The sequence below is a fragment of the Lithobates pipiens genome, unplaced genomic scaffold (genome assembly GCF_037356315.1).
Source record: "Lithobates pipiens isolate NorthernLeopardFrog02 unplaced genomic scaffold, aLitPip1_a1.2 Scaffold_18, whole genome shotgun sequence".
Taxonomy (NCBI): domain Eukaryota; kingdom Metazoa; phylum Chordata; class Amphibia; order Anura; family Ranidae; genus Lithobates; species Lithobates pipiens.
The window spans coordinates 504,344,274-504,371,626 of NW_027507758.1; the positions used below are offsets into that span (position 1 = coordinate 504,344,274).

Sequence of the window (27,353 nt, forward strand, 5' to 3'; positions counted from 1 at the left end):
GTCAAAACTGGGGGGAGCGGGCACTAATAAGTTTCACCACAAAAAAAAAACCTTACATCTGAATCTGCACAGTGCCCCTTCCATCAGAGTCCACAGAGCCCCCTCCCCTTTACATCAGAGTCTGCAGAGTCCACACAGCGCACCTAACATCAGAGTCTGCAAATTCCCCCTTCCATCAAAGTCCACGCAGAGCCCCCTTACACCAGAGTCCACACAGCGCCCCCTACAACAAAGAATTTCTATGTACACTGTAAGGTGGCTCTCTGTGGACTCTGGAATGTAAAGGGAACCATAATTTAAGAGGAACTCTGATGTAAGGGGGTCTCTGCTCACCAAAGCCAAGGGGGGGGGGGGGAACATCAGAGTTCCTCTTACATTAAAGTACTCACTGGGAGGCAGCAGAGAGAAGGGAGGGGGAGATTTCACTCACACTTCACTCATAGTGGATAGACAGATGGATGGATCGACAGGCTGCATCTTTCCTCTTCTGGCTGCTGGGTTTCAAACTTCCTACCTACACATCCACTTCTCTGAGGCACAACACTGCCAGGAAGTACACAGGTGGAGAGGGCGGAAGGAGGAACAGAACCAGCTTGCTCTCCTCTTCCGTCTGTGCGAAGGGGAGAGGGGAAGTGTCAGTGATGGCTCTGGGCACTGACGGTCTAACAGCTCTCTGCTTGCTAGGATACATGCGAATGACCCGCAGCTGGAAGCAGGGGCTTCGGGGGGGACACAGCAGCTCTGTAGAAAGGAAACAGCCCGGCAGTCTAATCTAGTGGGGGGCACACAGGAAGGGGGGGGGCCCTGTAGGGATACCACTGCTATAAAGCCATGTGTCATAGATGCAGTATGTGGTTTAGCATTATCTTGCTGAAATATGCAATCCTTCTCTGAAAAAGATGTCTGTATGGGAGCTTATACTGCTCTAAAACCTTTCTATATCTTTCAGCATTGATGGTGCCTTTCCAGGTGTACAAGCTACCCATTCCATATGCACTAATATACCCCCATACCATCAGAGATGCACGCTTTTGAATTGAGCACTGATCACAAACTGGGTGGTCCCTCTCCTCTTTAGTCTGGAGGACACGGCACAAATGGTTGCCAAAAATAATGTCACATTTTGAAATTTCTAACCACAGAACAGCTTTCCACTTTGCAATAGACTATTTTAAATGAGCTTTGGCCCAGAGAAGATCATGTTCAGATATGGCTTCCTCTTTGCATTATAGAGCTTTAATTTGCATTTTTTTGGATGGTACGGCAAACTATGTTCACAGTCAGGCTCGGACTGGCCATAGGGTACACATGCATTTGCCTGGGCCAAATTTCAGGGGCAGACTGGGCCAGGGGGCAGGGTAGCAAGTGCCCCCACGGCCGCTCTAATGTTTAAAAAAAAAAGGCTGCCACTTCACTCACAGTACTGGTCTCGGAAGAGACCCGGTTTCACTGGTTCCACCACTGGCTGCCGCTGCCCACTGTCTGGTTGCTAGGACCGCTTGGTGTCTGGCAACCAGTGAATTCACAAAAGCAGAGAGAGGCTCCAGCATTCAGAACGGAGGAGGATGTAACTTCCTCCTCCTCCTCCTGGTGCTCTGCTCCACCCACCTCCTCCAGCCTCTGCGGTAGTGGCCCCCTGCTCAAAAAAGGAAGTGAATTTGAGAGTCCAAGGTGAGGCCGGGGGTTGCAACCTGATGGGCTGTCATGAGAGGGCTGGGCAGAGATGCAGGGACCGAGGATGGCAGTTGAGCTGGTGCTGGACAACAGATGAAACCCACATCCTTATATGTTAGGGGATGTGACCCCCAAAAGTAAAGGAATACAAGCCTCAGCATAAAACCCTCAGAGATGAGCATGTGACACCCTCCCCAACCAGTGAAGGACTACATGTACCAGCATATCCTTAGATCTCAGGGGTTCATGCTGGGACTTATAGTCCCTCACTTATAGTCTCTCACAGGGAGGGACAGTAGGCCAGTAGCCTAGGCAACCCACAGAGGAGGAATAAAGATCATCACGCTACACACATCGTGTCGGATGCACAACATGCTTAGGATACACTATGGGTGTAGCCAGATACTGTCTTTATACTTCTATGGTGCTGTTCTGGTCTGCCACCCTCCAATAAGCCTGCAGGAGTCTTGGTCCTCCTCTCACAGTACAGTTTTGGTTTAAGCAAAAAAAAAAAAAAAAAAAGGGCTGTGCAGTCTAAAATGCCCAGGCCAATTTTTTGTCCCAGTCTGGGCCTGTTCACAAACAGTGGTTTTTGGAAGTATTCCTGAGCCTATGCAGTAATGTCCATCACTGAATCATGCCTTTTTCTACTACAGTGCTGCAGTAGCATTGCAGGGGGGGCAGGCCGCACCCGGGTGACACTGCCCGAGGGGTGACACCTGTCGGCAGGGCCCAGGGCAACACCACTGCACCAATGACCCCCTTCTCTCACAGCCGTGGGCTGTCTGAGCAGCTCTGAGCAGTCCCAGCTGTTTCACACAGCTAAGCAGAGTGAAGCCGTCTGGAGGGGGGGGGGGGTCTGCACTATAAGGGGGTCTACACTGTAGGGGGGATCTGTACTGAATGAGGGCTCTGCACTGTAGGGGGGTCTGTACTGAAAGGGGGGTCTTCACTGAATGGGAGTCTGTACTGAATGATGGGGGTTCTTCACTGAATGGGGGACCTGTACTGAATGATGGGGGGGTCTATACTGAATGGGGGGGGTTTTCACTGAATGGGGGATCTGCACTGAATGGGGGATCTGCACTGTAGGGGGTGTCTGTACTGAATGGGGCGGTCTGCACTGTAGGGGGGTCTATACTGAATGTGGGGGTCTGAACTTTAAGGGGGCCTGCACTGAAGGGGGGAATGTACTGAATGGGGGATCTGTACTGAAAGGGCTTCTGTACTGAAGGGGGTCTGTTCTTAATGGGGGTGGGTCTGTACTGATGGTGGGTCTGCACCTAAAGGGGGTATCTGTACAGAAAGTGTGTGTCTATTCTGCGGTAGGGGGATCTGTACTGATGTGGGGGGGGGGGGGTCTGTACTGATGAGAGGGGTCTGAACTGATGGGAGGGACCTATGCTGATGGAGGGGTGTCTGTGTTGAGGGGGGGCTATAGTTGGTGGATGGGGAGTGACGCCATGTTTTTCTGCAGCGGGTGACACCAAGCCTACTGACCCCACTGCAGGGCCGTCTGAGTGCCCGAAGATCATGGGCATCCAATATTGCGTTTTTTGCAGATTCTCTGATGTTGTTGATGATATAATCTACTGTAGATGATGATATATTTAGGCTGCATTCACACCAGAGAGTTTCAAAGTCGTGCGTTTTTACATCGACTTTGCCGTGATTTTGTTCAGGCTACCGATGTAAAAGGCAGAAAAACTACTGTAACCTGCTCATGTTCTTTTTTGAGCTGAGGGTTTTTTCAGGCATTTTGCTTTAGGTGACAAAACGCTCAGATGTGAACAGGTGCCATTGAAATGAATGGGATTTTTAGAGTGTTTTACAAGCGTTTTATGAGCTGAAAACACTCAGATGTGAATGCAGCCTTAATGTCTTTTGCAATTTTACGTTGAGGAACATTATTCTGAAATTGTTCAATAATTTTTAGCTTTTCACAGATTGGTGAACTTCTGCCCATCTTTACTTCTGAGACACTCTGACTCTCTAAGATGCCCTTTTTATACCTAATCATGTTACTGACCTGTTGCAAATTAACCTGATTCATTGCAAAATGTTCTTCCAACTCTTAAGCCGCGTACACACGGGCGGACTGTATGGCCTACTTAGTCCGTCATACAATCTGACGGACAGTCCGTCCTACTTTCGAATGAACGGACTTGACAACACACGGATGCACAAACAGTCCGTCGAAAGCTTGCGCGTTGACGTGTACAGCACGTACGACGGGACTAGAAATAGGAAGTCCAATACACAGCAATGCAACCTTTCGCCGTGTAAATCCTTTCTGAGCATGCGCGATTCTTAGTCCGTCGAACTAGCCTACTGACGAGCGGATTGTCCGCTGAAACCAAAGTATGACGGACAGTATTTCGAAAAATCCGAAATACTTAGTACGCCAGACTGCACGCTGAAAAAGTCCGCTGAAGCCCACACATGAGCGGACTGTCCGCTGAAATGTGTTTCGACGGACTAAGTAGGCCATACAGTCCGCCCGTGTGTACGCGGCTTTACTTGTTGCACTAACTTGTTGCACAGCTTTTTGTTTGCCATATCCCAACTTTATTGAGACACGTTGCTGCCCACAAAATGACCTTATTTAAACATTTATTATGTTTTCTATTTTCTATTGTGAATGAAATATGGATTTATGAGATTTGCAAATCATTGCATTCTGTTTTTAGATTAGATTATACATATCTTCCGAACATTTGGGGGTTGGGGTTTTTATGCTGCCTCACCTGTGTAAAAAAGATGTATGTACTTACCTTCAGCCCACTCCGGTCCAATCACATGATCCTGTTCCCCTGTGCCAGTGGCAGCTGCAGGGGAAAGGAGGGAGCACTGACAATGGATGCTTCATAGTCCATAGTATGAGTGGATGACATCACCACTCCAGGCTTTACCATCCATTGTTGGAGCGTTCTCTCTTCTCCCCTATACCTAGTGCTGGCTGACACGGGATCATGTGACCATACTGGAGAGGCCTAAAAAAAAGGGTGAATATAAACATCTTTTTTACACAGGTTAGCCGGAATAGGTGTTGGGGGGGGGGGGGGGGGGGGGGCAGCATTTTCAGGATTAGTTAAGTTTTTATCCTGAAATCCTTAGTTTAAATGTTCATTTGGAAAATAAAGAATGTACACAAACCATTTTCTGTATAACCTAAAAGAAAAGCACTTATTTTTTATTTTTAAGCACTGGAAGCTTCTTATGCCCATTCAGCTTTACACCATCAATAAGCATATTTTCTGTTGCTCCCTGCTGTCCTCCTCAGTGTACACTGACAGTAACTCTCTCAGCTCCCTTGCAAAAGAGCACCCACTATTTTCTGAAGGGTTCTAACTAGGGTTGTGGAAATTAAAGATTAATTCCTCGATTAATCGTACATTTTTTTGATGGAGCAAAATTCTTTTGATCGGTACTCACCTCTCTGCCAGCTTCCAGGTCTTCACGGAGTTCCGTCTGAGATCCGGTTACGTCACCGGACTCCTCCCCCCTTCCCCAAGTGCGAAGGGAAGGGGAAGGGGGGAGGAGTCCGGTGACGAAGTTCTGATTGAACGTACCGCGTACGGGGGAGGAGCTACGCATGAGGTCACCGCTGCTGCCCTACGGAACTAACACGATTGTCGGCTTTACATGCAGTGTTTTTATCATCTTTATGTGAGTAGTTTACATTTGAACACAAAAATGAAATCTTGTACTTAAGCGGTGAGCACTTAGATCTTTTCTTTCTACCCATGACCTGGCGTCTTTGCTGAGACCTAAGGAGACGTGTGTGTTAACCCTTTTGATACCCGCTTGCATGATCACCTGTTTGCACAGGGGTCCATGCCATGAGGTGAGAGTGATTAGTTAGACCGGAGGTGGAGGGATTGTGACGCTACTGTGGAAAAAAAATTACTTACTTTAGTGCTACAGTTTGAATTTAAAACGTATTTATGTGAACTGTGAAGTTAAGTCATGGATTGTGGAAACTAGTGTCGGGTGATTGTATATATTGTATACCACATTTACCATGGACTAATTCAGAGTTGTAATGCAAGGAGATCAGCTAAAAGTGGTTGGATCTGTATGTGCGTTATAATTAATCGAAATTAGTTGATTAATCAATTTTTAAAAAAATCGATTAATCGAACACGAAAAATTTTAATCAATAAGACCCTTAGTTCTAACACACAATCAGCTTCATAAATGTTTGTATCCTGCACAGCCTCTCTCTCCAATCTCATCCCTTGTCCCAGTCATCCCCACACCTTTGACACACTCTCCTTAGAAATGTTACATTTTCTTTTGTGTTTGCTTCACTACTTCACTACTTCTTTGTTGTCATCCTGTGCCTTTGTTGGAGTACAACAGACGGCAAGCTATTCTCTGTAATAGCATATAACATAGTCATCACAGACACAGTCAGAGACAATGCACGTGTAGTCCTATAGAACACACAGATCACACACGCAGTCACAACACAACGACAGAGCCGCACGCTCAGTCATAGCAGACAGAATGCAAAAATGGCACAGTAAGCAGACAGACCACGCACAAAGTCTACACACAGGCAAAGCGCATACAGTCACAGACCAAGAACAGACTGTGTGTTCATTCACAGCACACAAACGGACTGCACATTAGGGTTGCCACCTGCCTGGGATTCACCCGGACAGTCAGATTTTTACATCCTCTGTCCGGGTTTCTGGCTGCCAGATACCAGGGAGCCCTCAAATCAGAATGTCACCTATCTTTACATATTTGTAGTTGTCTGGATGCAAACAGCGCTAGTTACAATGGACCTGTTTGTCCCTGTGGAGGGATACAGAACCTCATGCTCTGTTTCTAGTTCCGGCTTCCTATAGCCCTTTTAGGAGGACTGCTCATTCTGGCAGTCTGAACTAGTGGAGAAGAGCTGTGAGTGTGGGTGGGAAGAGGAAGGAGCTGCATGGACTGGGCTGTGAGTGGGGGAACAGCAAGACAGAGAGGGGAGGAGAGAAGCTGGCTGCCCATTACCAGGCTACATATGTATATATTCATCGGATAGTGTGTTGTGGTTGTGCCTAGTGTATTTATGTATGTTTGTGTGTGTCTGAGTGCATGTATGTATCTCAGTGGGTGTATATATGTGCGTGCATGTATATAACTGAGCATATGTACAGTATATATCTGAGTGTGTGTGTGTGTGTGTGTGTGTCTATAGATATAGATAGATATAATATATATAATGCAAAAAAAAGTTTTAAAAACTGCCATTTTTTCGGGAGCAGTGATTTTACCCTATGAGCAGTGTATGCCTGTAAAGTGGCACATTTTTCCTGTGTTTAGAACAATCCCTGCACAAAATGACATTTCTAAAGGAAAAAAAGTAATTTAAAAGTACTTGTGGCTATAATGAATTGTCGGTCCCGGCAATACAGATAAAAGTCATTGAAAAAAACAGCATGGTATCCCCCCCCCAGTCCATTACCGGGCCCTTTGGGTCTGGTATGAATATTAAGGGGAACCCCGAACCAAAATGTAAAAAAAAATTGCGTGGGGTCCCCCCAAATTCCATACCAGGCCCTTCAGGTCTGGTATTGATATTAAGGGGAGCCCTGCACCAATTTTTTTTTATGGCGTAGGGGTCCCCCTCAAAATCCATACCAGAGTCTGGTATGGATTTTAAGGGGAACCCATGCCAAAATTTAAAGACAAATGGCGTGTGGGTCCCCCCAAAAATTCATACCAGACCCTTATCCGAGCACGCAACCTGGCAGGCTGCAAGAAAATAGGGGGGGATGAGAGAGCACCCCCCCTCCTGAACCGTACAAGGCCACATGCCCTCAACATGGGGAGGGTGCTATGGGATAGCCCCCCAAAGCATCTTTTCCCCATGTTGATGGGGACAAGGACCTCTTCCCCACAACCCTTGCCCGGTGGTTGTGGGGGTCTGCGGGCAGGGGGGCTTATCGGAATCTGAAAGCGCCCTTTAACAAGGGGACCCCCAGATCCCGCCCCCCGTTTGAAATAGTAACGGGTACATTGTACCCGTACCATTTCACAATAAAAAGTGTCAAAAAAAAACACAAGACACACTTTGGAACAAGTCCTTTATTGAAAAATAAAAAAATTTAAATGTCCCACAAAGTCCATTCATCTTCTTCTCTCGCTCCACCAATGGACCGAATAATAATAAAAAAAACTTGCAGGCCACCACCAATCCGCCTCCATGGGAGGCTCCCACTGTCTGACTCGTCCTCGCAGGTGACAGTTCTTATATAACTGAGGGCGGGGCCACACGGTGACGCACCCGGGTGACCTGCCCCCCTCAGACGCATGGGGACTTCCCAATGGCTTCCACTTGGCATCAGATGGGGCGGGACCACCCGTTTACGTAACCGGGTGGCCCTGCCCCCCTCTGACGCCACAGGAGCCTATTAAGGAATGCATACATGCTGCAAGATGTACACCAAGTTGTATCTCCACACCTGCCGGGCATCATACCTACTAATTTAATGAGGATTGAGGATTATACCCTATCCAAATTATCTAGCTACTAGCTTCCTGACACTCAGTCACATCAGACAGTCACAGAATACTCAGTCACAGCTAAGACACATCATAGACAGTCACCGAACACTCAGTCACAGCACAGACATAAATAGGCCCTCAGAGCAAAGTAAAAACTTTTTATTATTGTTAAAAAAAAAAAAAAAAAGTTCACCAAGGCATACAGCAGACAATTGATGGTCATGCAAAGACTTGGATTAAAAAACTGACAGTACCTGAAGGCTGGAGCCATGTGGATGACACAGGGGCTTAGGGAAACCCAGCACAAAGCCGTTGGACAAAGAACACAGGAGCACCGCTGGTGGGGGCCGCCCAGGGCCATAAGGCCAGGAGTCCGATGAAGGGGGAACCAAACTGCAGGCACAGGAACTGTTGGTGCCAGTATACAGAGGCCGCTCGCACTGTGTACGAAGCCCGGAAGTGATGTCACAGCCTGGTGGAAGTCAGCAAAGGGAATCCGAAGAGTATGGGCAAACCCTGCTGCTGGGGCCAATTAGGAACTGACGATGCCAAGGGAGCAAAGGGTCACACATCGCCAACTGAAGACACTACTTGTTTCGGGGACACGTCTCTTCTTCAGGTTATCTCTCACAGCTCTCTCAGTCACAGAACACAGTCAGTCACAGCACGCAGACAATTACAGTACAGACATTCACAGCACAGGCAGTCGCAAAACAGACAGCCACGGCACACTCAGTCACAGTACACAGTCACAGCACACTCAGTCACAGCACACAGTCACAGCACAGGCAGTCACAGCATAGACAGTCACATCAGAGGCAATTACAGCACGCTAAGTCACAGCACGGGCAGTCACTGCACACTCATTCACAGCATGCAGTCAGACCACACACAGACACAGCACAATCATAGAACATGGAAAGATCACACATTCAGCTACAGCACACACGCAGACTGCTCACAGACCACATACTTAGTCACAAGACACAGGCAGATTCACAGTTGCAGTGCACAAACTACACAAAGACAGACAGCAAACAGATAGACTGGACACTGGCAAAGCCAGTGCCAGATTACCAGATAAGCAGAGTAGGCACTGGAATATGGGCCTCCTGCTGTTTAACTGCTAGCCAACCAGTGCACGCTGATTTACGCCGGCAGAATGGCACTGGTGGGCAGAAGGGAGTACAGGTACCTCCCCTTTAAGAAGCGGTGGCGCGGGCGCCCACTTCGGTCTATGTGTCCGCCAGGTGCCCATGATTATGTCACGGAGAGGTAGAATGGGGAGATGCTTTTGTAAATAAAGCATTTCCCCATTCTGCCTAGTGACAGGCAAGAGATCAATGCTCTCTGTCATCGAGAGCAGTGATCGCTGTCATGTGAGGTGTAGCCCTTCCTCCCCACAGTTAGAATCACTCCCTAGGACACACTTAACCCCTTCACCGCCCCCTAGTGGTTAACCCTTTCACTGCCAGTTGTCACTTTTTATAGCACTGATTGCTGTATAAATGACAATGGTCCCAAAATAGTGTCAAAAATGTCCAATTTGTCCGCCATAATGTCGCAGTGCCGATAAAAATCGCAGATGGCTGCCATTACTAATAAAATAAAAATAAAAATGCCATAAAACTATCCCCTATTTTGTAGACGCTATACATTTTGTGCATACCCCTCGATATATGCTTATTGCGATCAGATACCACCAACAGAAAGCTCTATTTGTGGGAAAAAAAGGACGTCAATTTTGTTTGGGTACAACGTCGCACAACCGAGGAATTGTTAGTTAAAGAGATGCAGTGCCGAATTGCAAAAAGTGCTCTGGTCGAGAAAGGGGGAAATTCATCCGGGGCTAAAGTGGTTAAGGACCCCATGACAACTGATCATACTGAATGTTGATTTGATCTTCAAAGAAAATGCAAGCCTTTTAAAATTGTTTACAAAAGATTTTAAAAAAATTAATCAACGAAAAAATTTAAAACCTTCCATTAATTACTCTATATAGAGAAAATACTGTATTAATGTACCCAATAACAACTTCAAGTACATAAACCATAGACATCAGGTTCACGTCACATTACATTTTGTCTCTTAAAATCGTATCTTCTTTCAGCTGTCGGCTTGTAAAAAAAAATGTGGTGCAACCTGCGTGTTTGCATAGTAGTCATGGTCTTCTCCATCTAGCGGCCGACATGCACACTACTTAGTTCAATGTTATCCCACTATAGTGAGTGCACGAAAAACCTTGAGAAACCTGTGAGGAAGACCCCAAGGTTTCAACTGCCTAGGGGCCTCCACAGAGTATAATCCAGCAATGGGCACAGCATACATAGTACACATTCAGAGATGTACTGAATAGTTTTTTATTGCCCAGACTTTATTGCATAAAACTAACTTGTACAGGCTACAAAAGCTGACATTACCTAAGATAAGCAATTTTGCTGATAGCTGAAACTGTAAAGTATCCAAACATTTAGTGTTGAAATATTCTGCTTCACTAAGCCGCCAGAGCCCCCCAAAATACACTGACTTCAAGACACAACCCCCACTGCACGCGTGAGTGGTGGGGAGGCTCTCTAAGTACCATTTTCATGATGTCACTATTTGCATAGGAACATCTGTGGTCCCCAGCAGCACAGCGAAAATTTTATTGGGACTGCTACCTCCCAGATAGTTTAGATTTTATAGCTGGTAATGGTACACTTTAATAACTAGATATAAGCACAGTTAGATGGACCAGCCATTCAATGCCTTTAATTGCAGCAACTGTAACGATACTGTCATCCTGCTAATATCAATAGCACAACTCCTGGGACATACCTATGAATTCACATCTCAACTCAAATAGAATGTCAGCAGGATCCACTTTGCATTTTCAATGTAAAACAGATCTTCAGTGTCTTTTTAAACTGCCTTATTTTAGCATTCTCTCTTCGTCTTAGTATACCAATGCACAAAAAAGTAGAATTTTCTATCTCCAAACACCTTTTTTTTTTTTTATGTCTTGTCCATTTCCTGCTTCATTCCCTTACACTATTAATGTAGGAAACTACTCTTGTTGCCTCCTTTGATAAAATCTATCACAAATCCCAGGAGTCTTCAGGCTTTTATTTCTTTTTCTTATTTTTTTTATCATGAGATTGTGGGGGAGGGTAGAGGAGGGCAGGGGACAACAGGAGTAGGGCCAAATTTGGCTGGAGGAGGTTGGAGACAGTTGGAGACAATTTTCTGCATCAGAGGAAGAGCCAGCCAATATGAAAAGAACGTACCAGAGCATGGGCGTCCGCAGAACTTTTTTCAGGGCGGGGGCATCATTTTAGGGTCACTCATGCATCGCCCCTTTTCAACAATGTCATTATCAGATTATCATGGTCAGAGTCTGCAGACATAGTACAGTCCCTAGGATAAGTAATGGATAATGGCTAACAGGCCCTCTAACCAGACCCAACGAAACTACAGCAGTGATCCCTCCGGCTGGACAGTCACTCACTCTTGGTTCCCTGGGGCCACTCTGGTCAGTAGTTTAGTATGTCTGTACCCTGCTAGTTGCTCAGCCTTTCTCTCTCTGGTGGAGCTGGGCAGTGTGGCTCTCTCTCTGGTAGCGCTGGGCAGCGTGGCTCTCTCTCTCGTGGCGCTGGGCAGCGTGGCTCTCTCTCTGATGGCGCTGGGCAGTGTGGCTCTCTCTCTGGTGGAGCTGGGCAATGTGTCTCTCTCTCTGGTGGCGCTGGGCAGCGTCACTCTCTCTCTCATGGCGCTGGGCAGTGTGGCTCTCTCTCTGGCTTCCGCCCAGCACACTCCTCGTTCACTTTCTCCCTCAGCTTTTTTCCAGGCTACAGTCTCCCAATCTCTCTTGGTCGAGCTGTAGCCTCCTCCCTGTGGAAAATGGGAATTAAGGATTGTGGAGGATGGGGAAGTGACTGAAATCCCAGGAAAAGAGAGAGCGCTGGCTTCAGCTGCCCTCAGTTAATGGCCACAGTGACATATCCTGTAGGATGAGTGCAGTTACAGCCTACCTCTTTCATTGAAAAAGGCAGATTTTAAAAAATGGATCAAATTAGCAAACGTTTTATATGCTGCATGTATATTTTTCAAAAATGTATAACGTTTGACTGAAGTTCCTCTTTAACCACTTGCTTACTGGGCACTTAAACCCCCCTCAGTCCCAGACCAATTTTCAGCTTTCAGCGCTGATGCACTTTGAATGACAATTGCGCGGTCATACAACACTGTACCCAAATGAAATTTTTATCATTTTTTTCCCACAAATAGAGCTTTCTTTTGGTGGTATTTAGTTACAGCTCGGAGTTTTATTTTTTGCTAAACAAACAAAAAAAGATGCAAAAAAAAAAAAAAAAAAAAAATCATGTTTTAATAGTTTGTTATAAAATTTTGCAAACGGGTCATTTTTCTCCTTCATTGAAGTGCGCTGATTAGGCGGCACTGATAGGCTGCATTGGTGGGCACTGATGGGCTGCATTGGTGGGCACTGATGGGCTGCATTGGTGGGCACTGATGGGCTGCACTGGTGGGCACTGATAGGCATAGTTAAGGCGGCACTAATAGGCACAGATAAGGCGGCACCGATGGGCACAGATAAGGCGGCACTGATGGGCAAAGATGGGCACAGATAAGATGGCACGGATGGGCACTGATAGGTACCACAGATAGATGGGACTGATGGGCACTGATAGGTGGCACTGATAGGTGGCTCTGATAGGTGGCACTGCTGGGCACTGATGGACGGCACTGCTGGGCACTGATGGGCGGCACTGCTGGGCACTGATGGGCGGCACTGGGGTGCAGCACCTTTGAGGCAGATTGGGTGGCACTGTGGGTGGCACTGTGGGGTGGCACTGTGGGGTGGCACTGTGGGGTGGCACTGTGGGTGGCACTGTGGGCACTATGGGCACTGACGGGGGGCACTTACTTTTGCTTTTATTTTACTTCAGGATGGCACTGCGGGAGGCAGGTGGGCACAGGCAGGTGGCAGGTGGTCCCTTGTATTGATGGCCGTGATCGGGACTGATGTCCCGATCACGGCCGCCGGTGATCGGCTTTTTTTTCTCTCCTCGCGCTGTCAGCGCGAGGAGGAATAATAGCCGATTACCGGCTCCGTTCTATCACATGATCAGCTGTCATTGGCTGACAGCTGATCACGTGATAAGGGGTCGGGATCGACCCCTTGCACGGATCGGTGATCAGGCGAGTCTCATAGACTCGCCGATCACAGAGCGCGCCGCACGCGCCCCTCAGGGGGCGCGCAGGCCGCTCGTAACCGGGACGACGTCAATAGACGTTGTCCCGGAAATGTAGGTCCGCGCTAATGCCGTCATTTGGCAATAGCGCGGATCTGAAGTGGTTAAGGAAAAATATAGGTTTTTGCTTTAGCAAAAAATGTTAATCTCTAGTATTGAAACTTATAGAAGAGTTTCTGTAAAGTTTATTTTGCTGACGTTGATTAAAAATATCTTTTCCAATTTGTATGACAGGCCAAAACTATTTTTGCTGCTAGGCTATATAGTACAATTCGCTTTTTATACAGTATCTCTTGGGGACTACAACCAAGAGATCTCTGCATTAATGTGTATATCTACCTCCAACTTCTCAAACAGTAGTAATGGAGATCCTGTTCATTTAAACAGGCATGTTTCAAACTAGCCTGGCCTCAAATATATACATATTCACTGAATGATTACAAAATTTAAAGCAAACTTCATTGTACAAGTATATTCTATAATTAAGTACATAATTCATCAAACTATCTTAACAGCAGAAGCTAGCATATACATAAGACCATAAGACCCTGATAACATAGAGCAGGGGTCTCCAAACTATGGCCCTCCAGTTGTTCGGGAGGAACTACAATTCTTAAACGTAGGGCCCCATTTATACTTCTTTCATTTTAGGCCAATTACTTTTTTTTTTTTGCACTCAGCCTACCCCAATCAACTAGATAGCTTCAGCATCACACTAATAAAAAGAGGTGTCATAACCATACAAGGCACAAGGAGGTTAGGGGGAAGAGAGGCTGATAGAGACAGATTGCCTTCTCTGTCTTTGTACACTTATGCCCTGTACACACGGTCGGACAGTTAGACGAAAAAATCCATCAGATTTTTTCAGACGGATTTTGGCCCAAACTTATCTTGCATACCCACGGTCGCACAAAGTTGTCGGAAAATCCGATCGTTCAGAACGAGGTGTCGTAAACCACTTACAACGGGACTATAAAGAGGCCAGTAGCCAATAGCTTTCGTCTCGTCATTTATTCTGAGCATGCGTGGCACTTTGTGCGTCGGAATTGTATACACACGATCAGAATTTAAACGATCGGATTTTGTTGTCGGAAAATTTTAGATTCAGATCTCAAACTTTATATGTCGGAAATTCCGACAGAAAAAGTCAGATGGAGCCCACACACGATCGGAATTTCCGACAACACAGTCCGATAACACATTTTCCGTCAGAAAGTCTGATCGTGTGTACAGGGCATAAGGACCAACTATCACTCAACTCTGTTAGCAATTTGGTTCTCAGCGGGTGAATTCTTAGTGCACAGTTCAGAGATCTACCAAGAAAAATGCATAAACCATGCAGAGAAAGAAACTGTGAGGGTCCAGACAGATTGCTCTGGCAGGCTACACAAACATTTGGCTCAAATTAAATGCCACATTATTTTATTGTCATATAGAACAAAATTAAAGAATAAAAGATAAAAAGATGAAATTGATTCACTGTCATGAGCATAAACTTAACAAAAAATATATTAATAAAAAGCTTAGCTACAGGATTTTACCTATTGTGTGTGAAGGTGAGAAACTCCATGGAAACATAGCAATGGTTTTAATTGAACCATTTGTCCTTAAGGCTGTATCTCAAGTTATCCTCAGTGTACGCTCATAGGGTATTAAAAAATGACAGAGTGAAGAAATATAGCGTAATTCTATTTATATTAACTCAAATGTATAAACATGCTGTAATGTATAAAAAACTGAAAATGGAAAGTAGGCATCGACTTACGTCTCATTGACCGGAAATTACGTCACCACCTGCAGTCACTCGCATGTTTTGTCCCTCCGACGAGACGTTATCAAAGGATATCCTTTGATAACATCTCGTGGGAGGGATGAAACACATCAGCTGACCGCAAGTGGTGACGTCTTTTTCAGGATGGTGAGGCGCAAGTCGATACCTACTTCCAGTTTTGTTTTTTATACATTACAGCATGTTTTTACATGTGAGTGGATGTTACTTGTTTTTATTGTTAAAATAAACAGATTTACACTATGTTTCTTCTCTCTGCCATTTATTATTAACCCTATGAGCATACACGGAGGATAACTTGAGATACAAAGACTCGTAGACGTGGTGTATCTGGATTTTGCAAAAGAATTTGACATAGTTCCCCATAAACGTTTACTGTACAAAGTAAGGTCCGTTGGCATGAACCATAGGGTGAGTAAATGGATTAACAAATGGCTACAAGGGCGAGTTCAGAGGGTGGTGATAAATGGGGAATACTCTGAATGGTCAGGGGTGGGTAGTGGGGTCCCCCAGGGTTCTGTGCTGGGACCAATCCTGTTTCATTTGTTCATAAATGACCTGGAAGATGGGGTAAACAACTCAATCTCTGTATTTGCAGACGACGCTAAGCAGGGCAATAACTTCTCTGGATGTGGAAACCTTTACAAGAAGGTCTAAACAAATTAATGGGTTTGGGCAAATGAGGCTTAAAGGGGTTGTAAAGGTAAATGTTTTTTCACCTTAATGCATTCTATGCATTAAGGTGAAAAAACATCTGACACTGCCTGCGCCCCCCCCCCCCCCGTTTACTTACCTCACCCCTCGAAAATCCCGCGCTCGCCCCCGCCGTCCTTTTCACTGTTCAGCCTGGCCGCTGATTGGCTGGAGTGGATGGATGGAAAGCAGCGCAGCCATTGGCTCGCGCTGCTGTCAATCACATCCACTGACGCGGAGCGCCGGGGGGCGGGGCCGCGTGATACAGCGAGCAGCTATAGCCGCCGGCTGTATCACGGGAGCGCCCCGCAGGTGCTTCTCACCATGTGAGGGAGCTCGCATTAATGTGAGAAGTACCTGCGGGAGGAAGCAGAGACAGCCGCCGAGGGACCCCAGAAGAGCAGGTTCGGGGCCACTCTGTGCAAAACTAGCTGCACAGTGGAGGTAAGTATAACATGTTTGTTATTTAAAAAAAAAAAAAAAATTCACTTTACAACCCCTTTAATGTAGAAAAATGTAAAATAATGCATTTGGGTGGCAAAAATATGAATGTAATCTACTCACTAGGGGGTGGACCTCTGGGGGAATCTAGGATGGAAAAGGACCTGGAGGTCCTAATAGATGATAGGCTCAGCAATGGCATGCAATGCCAAGCTGCTGCTAACAAAGCAAACAGAATATTGGCATGCATTAAAAAGGGGATTAACTCAAGGGATAAAGTGATAATTCTCCCGCTCTACAAGAGGCCTCACCTGGAGTATGCTGTCCAGTTCTGGGCACCAGTCCTCAGAAGGGATGTACTGGAAATGGAGCAAGTACAGAGAAGGGCAACAAAGCTAATAAAGGGTCTGGAGGATATTAGTTATGAAGAAAAGTTGCGAGCACTGAACTTATTCTCTCTGGAGAAATACTGTACTGGTGACCCCACAATAGGGATAAAACTTTTTTGCGGAAGGGAGTTTAATAAGACACATGGCCACTCACTAAAATTAGAAGAAAATAGGTTTACCTTAAACTGCGTAGAGGGTTCTTTACTGTAAAGAGTGGCAAGGGTGTGGAATTTCTTCCACAGGTGGTAGTTTCAGTGGGGGGCCTTCAGATAAGCACCTGAACGACCGCAACATACAGTAATATACAAATGAACAAATGAATACTGACATATAATCACACACATAGGTTGGACTTGTGTATTTTTTCAGCCTCACCTACTATGTAATCATGTACAGCCTGAGATGCAGCTTGAAGGACAACAAAGCCCAGCCATCCACACAAGCGAGAACGACTTCTATGATGGGAATCTATAGCATCTGGTGATTGAGAGGGCATATGGGGGGGGGCACGAATTGCATGGAATATTTGCTTCAGCACACTTGGCACTTTATTTGCACAAGGAAAATTTGAGTCTGCACTATGAAGATTCTAGAAGCTTATGAACTTTTTGTGGAATTTATTTCATTTATTGTCATTTATTGATTAAGTTGATTAATCAGCTAGTTTATGTTGCACTATGATAGATACAGTGCCTTGCGAAAGTATTCGGCCCCCTTGAACTTTTCAACCTTTTGCCACATTTCAGGCTTCAAACATAAAGATATAAAAAAAAAATTTTTTGTGAAGAATCACCAACAAGTGGGACACAATTGTGAAGTGGAACGAAATCTATTGGATTTTTGAAACTTTTTTAACTAATAAAAAAATGAAAAGTGGGGCGTGTAAAATTATTCGGCCCCCTTGCGTTAATACTTTGTAGAGCCACCTTTTGCTGCGATTACAGCTGCAAGTCGCTTGGGGTATGTCTCTATCAGTTTTGCACATCGAGAGACTGAAATTCTTGCCCATTCTTCCTTGCAAAACAGCTCGAGCTCAGTGAGGTTGGATGGAGTGCGTTTGTGAACAGCAGTTTTCAGCTCTTTCCACAGATTCTCGATTGGATTCAGGTCTGGACTTTGACTTGGCCATTCTAACACCTGGATACATTTATTTGTGAACCATTCCTTTGTAGATTTTGCTGTATGTTTGGGATCATTGTCTTGTTGGAAGATAAATCTCCGTCCCAGTTTCAGGTCTTTTGCATACTCCAACAGGTTTTCATCCAGAATGGTCCTGTATTTGGCTGCATCCATCTTCCCCTCAATTTTAACCATCTTCCCTGTCCCTGGTGAAGAAAAGCAGGCCCAAACCATGATGCTGCCACCACCATGTTTGACAGTGGGGATGGTGTGTTGAGGGTGATGAGCTGTGTTGCTTTTACGCCAATCATATCGTTTTGCATTGTGGGCAAAAAGCTCGATTTTGGTTTCATCTGACCAGAGCACCTTCTTCCACATGTTTGATGTGTCTCCCAGATGGCTTGTGGCAAACTTTAGACGAGACTTTTTATGGATATCTTTGAGAAATGGCTTTCTTCTTGCCACTCTTCCATAAAGGCCAGATTTGTGCAGTGTACGACTGATTGTTGTCCTATGGACACACTCTCCCACCTCAGCTGTAGTTCTCTGCAGTTCATCCAGAGTGATCATGGGCCTCTTGGCTGCATCTCTAATCAGTCTTCTCCTTGTCTGAGCTGAAAGTTTAGAGCAGGTGTCTCAAACTGGTGGCCCTCCAGCTGTTGTGAAACTACAAGTCCCATGAGGCATTGTAAGACTGAGAGTTACAAGCATGACTCCCACAGGCAGAGGCATTATGGGACTTGTAGTTTTGCAACAGCTGGAGGGCCACCAGTTTGAGACCCCTGGTTTAGAGGGACGGCCAGGTCTTGGTAGATTTGCAGTGGTCTGATACTCCTTCCATTTCAAAATGATCACTTGCACAGTGCTCCTTGGGATGTTTAAAGCTTTCAACAGAACCTTGAGACTATCACAGAGCAGGTACATTTATACAGAGACTTGATTACACACAGGTGGATTCTATTTATCACCGTCAGTCATTTAGGACAACATTGAATCATTCACAGATCCTCGCTGAACTTCTGGAGTGAGTTTGCTGCACTATAAGTAAAGGGGCCGAATAATTTTGCACGCACCACTTTTCAGTTTTTTATTTGCTAAAAAAGTTTAAAATATCCAATAGATTTCGTTCCACTTCACAATTATGTCCCACTTGTTGGTGATTCTTCACAAAAAATTAAAATTTTATATCTTTATGTTTGAAGCCTGAAATGTGGCAAAAGGTTGAAAAGTTCAAGGGGGCCGAATACTTTCGCAAGGCACTGTAACTGTGCTATGGTTATATGAATTTATTATGCATTGAATTTAATGTTGGGTAGCGCTCTTACAGATTTTCACATTTAAAAGCACAACTCAAATAATATTTTTTTGCACTTATTTGTTTATGACAAATTACAGTTATCCTTTAGCGCAGTAGTGTATATGGGTGTGTTATTACATACACATATACTTATTTATTGTAAGAAAAAATGAACACATATTGTTAAAGTTATAAGTCTTGTTCTCAAATTTATTATGAAGTGGCACCAACTTTGAGGAAATATGTGAAGGTGATATAAGGGGTTATAACCCTCCCATAATCTATCCTTTAAGTCTGGTACACATTAACAGTTTTTTCTTGCGTTCAACCCAGCAGGCTGAACAAAAGAAAACTGAAGCGCTTGGGAGGAGCCCCTGTACTACCAATCCAATCCAATGTTGGTACAGCGATCTCCCCTCTGAGCTCTTGTGTTGTGATGGGGGGTAGCCTCGCTGCCAGAACACACCAGTCAGTGCTCTGAGCCATTGGTTGAGAGCGCTGATCGGATGCTGATTGGCAGACCTTTTTCAGTCATGCCCCTTTGATAGAAGCCAGTCAAACAGCTGGCTTCTGTTGGAGCGGCTGCCGTACACTTGGGCTGAATGTCGGTTGGTTTCTATTGAACAGGCCGATGCCGCCCGACATTTGGCCCCTGTGTACAGCCCTTTAGTTCTACTTTAGGATAAGTATTCTATTTGCATTTAACATTGTCCTAATCCATATTTAAAACAATTGTGTGTTTTTTTTACAATTTACAGGCAAAGATTTGAAGACATGGATAAATCTCCATCCAAACCTTACTCATCCAAGAAAAGGGTAAAAATACACCCCAACACTGTGACAGTTAAATACACATCCCACTACCCACAGCCTGGAGATGAGGGAAATGAAGATACCAGTGAAGAAAATGGGGGTTTTGTAGAGGAGAACCCTAAGAAAAGATTACTAGGAGATGCAAAGAAGAAAGGAAAAACCTTGTTTGGGACTATGGATGCTCGCCCAAAACAGACGCAAGATCCTGATAATGATCTTGCTCAGCAGTTACAAAGCTTTGCAGACAGCTCTATATTTCAATCCCGGAAAATGTGGGCAGTACTCTTTGGGTCAGCTATGGCTCATGGATGTGTAGCACTTATTACTAGACTGGTTTCTGACCGTTCCAAAGTGCCATCTCTGGAGTTAATATTCATTCGTTCTGTCATACAAGTCCTCTCTGTAATTATGGTGTGCTATTATAAAGAAGCTCCTTTTGGACCTCCGGGGTACAGACTACGGTTGTTATTCTATGGTGTGTGCAATGTTATTTCCATTACCTGTGCCTACACCTCATTCTCTATTGTCCCTCCAAGCAATGGCACAATTATGTGGAGAGCAACCACCACTGTTTTTAGTGCTGTTCTGGCCTTCTTGTTGTTGGATGAACACATGCCAAATGTAGACTTGATCACTGTTGTTTGCAGTGTGTTTGGGGCATGTTTGGTTATGATTCCAAATATTGTTAATGAAGAGAACTCCTTTCTTGGTGTCTGGAAAGAAGCATTTGGTTATACTATGACAGTAATGGCTGGACTTACAACAGCACTTTCCATGATAGTCTACAGGTCCATTAAAGAGAAGGTCAGCATGTGGACTGCTCTTTTCACCTTTGGGTGGACTGGGAGTATTTGGGGAGCCTGCACAATGTTTGTCCTTCAAGAGCCTATTATTCCTTTAGATGGAGAAACCTGGGGCTACCTTTTTGCAATCTGTCTATGCTCTACTGTGGCATTTCTTGGTGTTTATTATGCTTTATATAAATTTCACCCAGCCTTGGTCAGCACAGTGCAGCATTTGGAGATTGTTGTAGCCATGATCCTACAACTTCTTGTCCTACGCATGTTTCCCAGTGCTTACGACCTAATAGGCGGAGCAGTCATCATAATTAGCGTCTTTGCATTGGCTGGTTACAAACTGTACTTAGGAAGATTGGGTAGGCAAGATTATCAAGAAATTCTAGACTCTCCCATTAAATGAGAGACAATTTCTTTGGTTGACTGTCTTGTGTTTGTAACAATGTTGCCTACTATACATTCCACCAATGAAGTGACCAATTTTAAGATTTCACTGCAATAGTGGAGGCAGTAATGAAAAAAAGACAAATATAGATATTTAAAATATATTTTACATAATTTATTTTCTGTTATATACAACTAGTCTAATATAACAAATACTTTTATCAACTGCCTCATTTAGGAGAATTATGTAATTTTTAAGGGCATTAAATCTTGATGAGGTTGGTTGCAAAAAAAAGGGTATTTTAGGTTGACATAATGAGCATATCATTTGTTACTTAATAACACAAACTCACTAATTTTATAATTGTTATGGTTTTTTTTCCTATATTGCCTTATAGTTGGAACACCTTTTAATCCTAATAGCTTCTATGCAGGCCAGGCAGCACCAAAAGGCTTCAGTGGGTTTCCTGGGACTTTGTACCTTCTTAAAAGAAATCTGATTATAGGGAACCATAGAGGCTGCCATTACAGAGCTGTCCCCCTGAAAATTACAGCTGCCTGGCTGTCACATTAACCTTCCTACTTTAATGTTGAACCACCATCCCAGAACATTTGTGGATAAGGACTTTTTACATATCATCAACTAACCTCCATACTATATCTGAGTATGTGATCTAAAAATTGTTGGGAAGATTAGCAAAATTGAAAGAAACTAGCCTTTTCAGAAGGAGGTCAGCCATTGCAGCCCTCATATTTTTCTTACGACAGCTTCAGGTCTAGCTATAGCAAGGCCATTTCTAAATTACTGTCAAAAAGCTTTCAGGAAGTTAGTGAGCTAATTACATAATTGGGTTTCGAACGCGGGGCCATCTAGTCTGACTACTGTTGCTCTGGTTGCAAGGAAAACAAAATTTGAACAGTTACAGAACATCATAGCTAGCTGTAGAGTGAATTGATACGGTACATTTTAATGTCATTAAATCAATTATATAATTTATTTTTAATTATATTATGATGTATTCATTTTATTAAGGCTGGAGTTTCCTTAAACAGTTGAATCTGATATCTGGTTTGTTGCTACTGCACATCATTATTTTTATACATTCTCATTAAATGAGTCCCTTATTGCATTTTCATAGATTCCTCAATGCTGTAAATTGAATCTTCAAGAAGTAAGCCACCACACACAATCCCTTTTGACTTTTATACACAGACTCTACACAAAATGTGGTGTTCATTGTATGGTTATAGTTAGTATAGTTTCATATATGAAATCCTAAAGATTTTATTTGTTGTTGCATTCAGAGCTTTGTTTTCCATTTTATGTACCAGATAATGTTATTGTAATTCCTTTCCAAATACACCAAAGTGGGGAAACATGATTTTTATTTTTTTTCAAACACCAGACGGTAAACTTTGTGACTCATTCATAAAATATTTGATGTGCCAAACATATTTTTTTCAGAAATACAGAGCGCTCAGCAAATAGCAACCGTCACACATGGATGGCAGACTTGACTGGAGGTTTATGTCTTTGTCTCCTGCCATACAGAGAAGGCACATTGCAATGTTGTTTATATGATGTATTTTAGGAGAAATGTTTTAAAAGCAGGGAAGTGTCTTTTTTTGCACATTGTGGCTTTAAAAAAAATTTTTTTTTAATCTCATGTTGGACAGATGGGCAAAGAGTCTATGCAGTACTACCCTCCTTCGAGTCTTTTGAGAATATTAATGTCAGTATATAATGCTAGATATTGCCATGAAAAGCTTGCTTGGATGGCCATCCTCCTATAATTGGCATTGGTTCTTTCAACATGCTTTGACCCACAGATGAGGGTGTCACTGTGGGTATAGCCTACAGCTGGGTCTTGTTATCCTCAGAACTCCCTTTAACCTAATACACATTGGGAGCCTTGACCCCCCCCCCCCCCCCCCGCCGACATTTGTGGGGAGGCGTATCATGATCTGGAGTACTAGGAAGATGTTCCAAGGGGAGCCACCATTGCAAAGTTTAAAAGCCTAGTCTGGAATTTGGGATCCACCAGGGTAACCAAACGGATAATTTTTCTGACCAGTGAGGGCACTAAAGTATTTCAGGCAGTTAACAAACAGAAAAAAAGACAATGAGCAATGATTATGCAATGTGTGCTAAGCTTTCATTGGTTGTGTGTTATTGGCATGTTCTGTACTGTGTCTAAATTACTACCTGTGATCCTGCCACAATTAAGTCTCTGCATGATACTTACCATTCTTACACATTAACATCCATAACTTATAGTTGTGTCTTGGATGAAGAACCCAACTTTTTTATGCCCTCATAAAAATAGTTGACGGAGAATAAAACAACACTTGTCTGGGTCTTACTGTAAATCAGAATGCCCACATTAGCGATAGGAATGTGTCAATTTGTTTTTTCATTGTAATCACATCTAGGCAATAGATTTGCCTATTAGGACCACAGACTGGAAATGTCCACTTCCATGGGCACTAGCTGGCCCTTCCTTAAACTCCAAAAGCAGTATACAGAGTATAAATGATGATCATGAATGGTTCACGTCTTAGCCCTTGTACACACAGTCAGACATTCCGACAACAAAATCCGTCTGATTTTTTCAGACGGATTTTGTCCGAAACTGGTGTTGCATACACATGGTCAGACAAAGTTGTCGGAAAATCCAAACGCTCGGAACGTGATGACGTTCATTCATTACGACGGCACTACGTTCAGGCTAGTAGCCAATAGCTTTGGTCTCGTAATTTGATCTGAGCATGCATGGAACTTTGTCCGATCGGAATTCTCTACAAACGATCGGAAAAAGTCAGATCGGATCATGTTGTCGGAAAATTTTATATCCAGCTCTCAAACTTTGTTGGTCGGACATTCCGACGGAGAAAAAGTCCGATAGAGCCCACACACGGTCGGATTATCCGACCGCGTGTACAAGGCACATTTTCCGTTGGAATTTCCAACCGTGTGTACAAGGGCTTACAGCTTGGAAAGCATGGAAGGGATATTTTCCTCAAAGCACATTTTAAAGGCACACTCACACAGGTGGGAAAATGATAAAACACACCTAGTACCTGTGATATGTCTCTCCTTGGCGTCCCTTTCCTAGTCTGGAGGAATTGTAAAGTAGAAAGAAATTAAAAGGAAAGTAATTGCAGAGTCAAACACCATGATCACCTTCAATGTGAAACAACATAGTAGCACTTGTTAGGCAGAGTTCTTGCTTGTACTAAATAATTCAGCTCAGTTCACTCTTTCTTGCCTCAGCACCAGGGAGCAAGAGCATGAGAAAATTATATTTTAAAGACTGATTGTCAGCTTACTCACATCTGTTTTTTTTTTTGTACGGACCATCATGACCTTTTAAAGTTATAATGCTTGTGTTTTTAAGGCCTCATGCACATTGAGAATTGAGCCCTGGTGCACGAGGCTCCAACCTTTTAGGCATGGGTGGAAGGTACAGGCACACTGTCCAGCCCCGCTGCCCGTCAAAGTCTATGTGAAGCTGAAAACTGCTAAAACTAGATGATGCACTGAGCAGCACTTACGTTTAGTGTAGTAAGCACTCAGGAATAAATGCCCGAAATGCAAACGGTCTGCAATTGTAAGTACTATTTGATGCACCATCCAGTTTCAGCAGCTGTTGGCCTCTCTTAGACTTTAACAGGCTGCGGGCAGCAGGGCTGGACAGTGTGCCTGCACCTTCCACCCATGCCTACATTCCACAGCTTCTTGCACTAGGGCACAAGGTCTTAGTCGTGCTACTGACCCATACTACAGGTAATATTTAAAATATTTTAAATGTTTGACATAATATAGATGAGTATAGCTTAGTGTCAATTAATTGAAAGCATTCTTTCCAGTAATATATTCATTACTGAAAATATTTGCTTGGTTGATAAAATATGTATGCTTATACTTTATCCACCTATTTATTCAGCATTGAACTATTCTGCATGTCGTTTTTTTTCCCCAAGATTTCCTCCTAGCAATGTGCTCTTGAAAAGGAAGTGATAAAAGTAAAGGCTCATAGGAAATCTATATAAACTCATTGTCCTGGGAATCCTCTGTTCATTCAACACAGTGCTGCATTTTTTCATAAACAAAGGTGCTTTTAACTGACTAAAAGACTGAGGAATTGCTTGTATATCCCCAAACCATAATGTGTTGGTAGAGAAATCACAAAGACTAGATGAAAACACCCAGCTCACTGCCATGTTAAGACAACATTCCACCAATCTGCAATGTATTTTTCTAATGTTCTAGTGAAGGAGTGTCATGTTTTTTGTCTATAAGTGTTAACTGCACAATAAAAAAAATACTTGAAAGTGCTGAGTAGTGTTTTAATAAAAAAAAAAAAAGGGGGGGGGGGTTGTGTTGACATGTGAATGCCCTAATGGCCAGAGGCCCAGACATCCCCTTTACAACTGTGTGTGCCAAATTCAGAAAATGACAGTCATTCTGATTTGTTTGAAACTAGCAAAGAGGGAAATGTGAACATGGTCAAAACAGCATTCAGGGGGTCACCATCACCCTTTCACGCTAGCTAGAAAAAAAAAATGTAACTTATCTACTCATCTCATTTGTGTATGTAGTATACAATACATATTTATATGCCCAGGAAAGGCAATGCAAAAGGTTCACTTAATTGCTGGTCGGCTTCCCTCTTGACAACTCTTGTGTCTAGAATTGGGTTATTCAAACGTGTAGTGTTACCCCATTTGAGTCACATACTCTCCATAGAACTCATAGTACTGGGTATTTCTTTTTGATCCTGGTGAGGTGAGGCTGGCAGTAAAGTGAACCTTTCAGTAATGTGATCCTTCCTCTGGATCAACTGTGGGCATAGGATTGGGTATATGGGATTGTATGATATTTTTTTTGGTTGAACTAGATGGACTTGTGTCTTTATTCAACCTGACTAACTATGTAACTATGTGAGCTCTAGTTCAGTGACTTAAAGTGGAGCTCCAGTCCCCATAAACATTTTTTTTTTAAAAAGCTCCCCCCGTTATTGTAAGTACTTGTACATTTAAGTTAGAATGCTGCTAGAACGGTATTCATGCTGATTAGTTTTAAATCTTTAAAAATGTACCTGATCTCAGAAGCAGGCTGGTTGCCATCTATGATGTGGGCATCTGATGCCCACTCGTGTCTTTTTCCGGGATTCGGTGCAGCTGGCATGCACCTTTCCAATCTTGCGTCTGCGCAGTAATGACACCGCACGGCACAGTTGATTGCAGGCTGTCATGTATTTAAATACGACAAGATTTCATTAGGCTTCCCAAAGACTCCTGGGATAGATGACACAGACATCCCAGGAGTCAATGGGAGTCGCCTAATGATGTCATCACCTAGATGGCCGGGACAGGAAGTGCCACCCAAAGATATTTAAAAAAGGTATATAGAAAATTTTCAATTTAGCACTGCACACTGCACTTATATGGAAACATTCCCTTTTTTAGTCAATGTCATTGGTTAAAAATAAGGGCACTGACATCATCAGCAACCCACCTCATTATTTACGTGCAGACGACACAGGGAATGACCCGGCCCACAGCTGATTGGATTAAGAAAAAGCAAAATTTAATAGTCCAGATAGAGACATGTTCAGAAATGCCTGAGCTCAGTAATAGCCATTTATACTATTTAGGATCCAAAAAATGGTACTGGTCAAGGCTCCACTGTTTAACTCCATCCACGGATGTATCAGGTGTTGGATTAGGAAGCCTGCCTATGCTCCATGTGGTTTCGCTGTAACAAACCAGGAGCCACACTCTGATGATGTCACTTCTTTTAAAAAGCATGCTGGAAAGCTCGCCTGAGATCATCCCTCTCATGCTTTCTCTGGCTCAATAAAGCTTTTAGCGAGTAGTGATGTAATTTAGAGTACGGTTCCTGGTTTGTTATATTTGCTGCTGTTCTACTGTATCACCTCTATTCTCAAATATCAGCAGACATGCTAGTACATGTAGTTCCATAACTTTAAATGTGTACATCCTCATCTGCTGCCTGTGCAGCTTAAAGGGGAGCAATTGGGGTGGTAAAAACACAAGCTGTGTTTTTACCACTCCCTAACTGCAAGTGTAAATAAGGCCTTTACTTAGTGTGCCTTTGCTTAAATTCCCTGTGAGTTTCACCTTGTCATTTTTTACCAGCACCTGGTCGTGTCAGGTCTCCAGCCCCCTTTA

The 27,353-nt window shown here is 43.9% G+C and overlaps 1 protein-coding gene across 1 annotated transcript in view; it reads left to right on the plus strand.

Annotated features, from left to right (window-relative positions):
• SLC35G2 (solute carrier family 35 member G2) overlaps positions 1 to 25,490 on the plus strand; it is a 52,702-nt gene extending 27,212 nt beyond the window's left edge. The window contains exon 2 of the mRNA XM_077488689.1: positions 19,920 to 25,490. Coding sequence (XP_077344815.1) covers positions 19,936 to 21,174 — 1,239 coding nt within the window. The 5' untranslated portion in view covers positions 19,920 to 19,935 and the 3' untranslated portion in view covers positions 21,175 to 25,490. The remainder of the gene's footprint in view (positions 1 to 19,919) is intronic.
• The last annotated feature ends 1,863 nt before the right edge of the window (positions 25,491 to 27,353 follow it).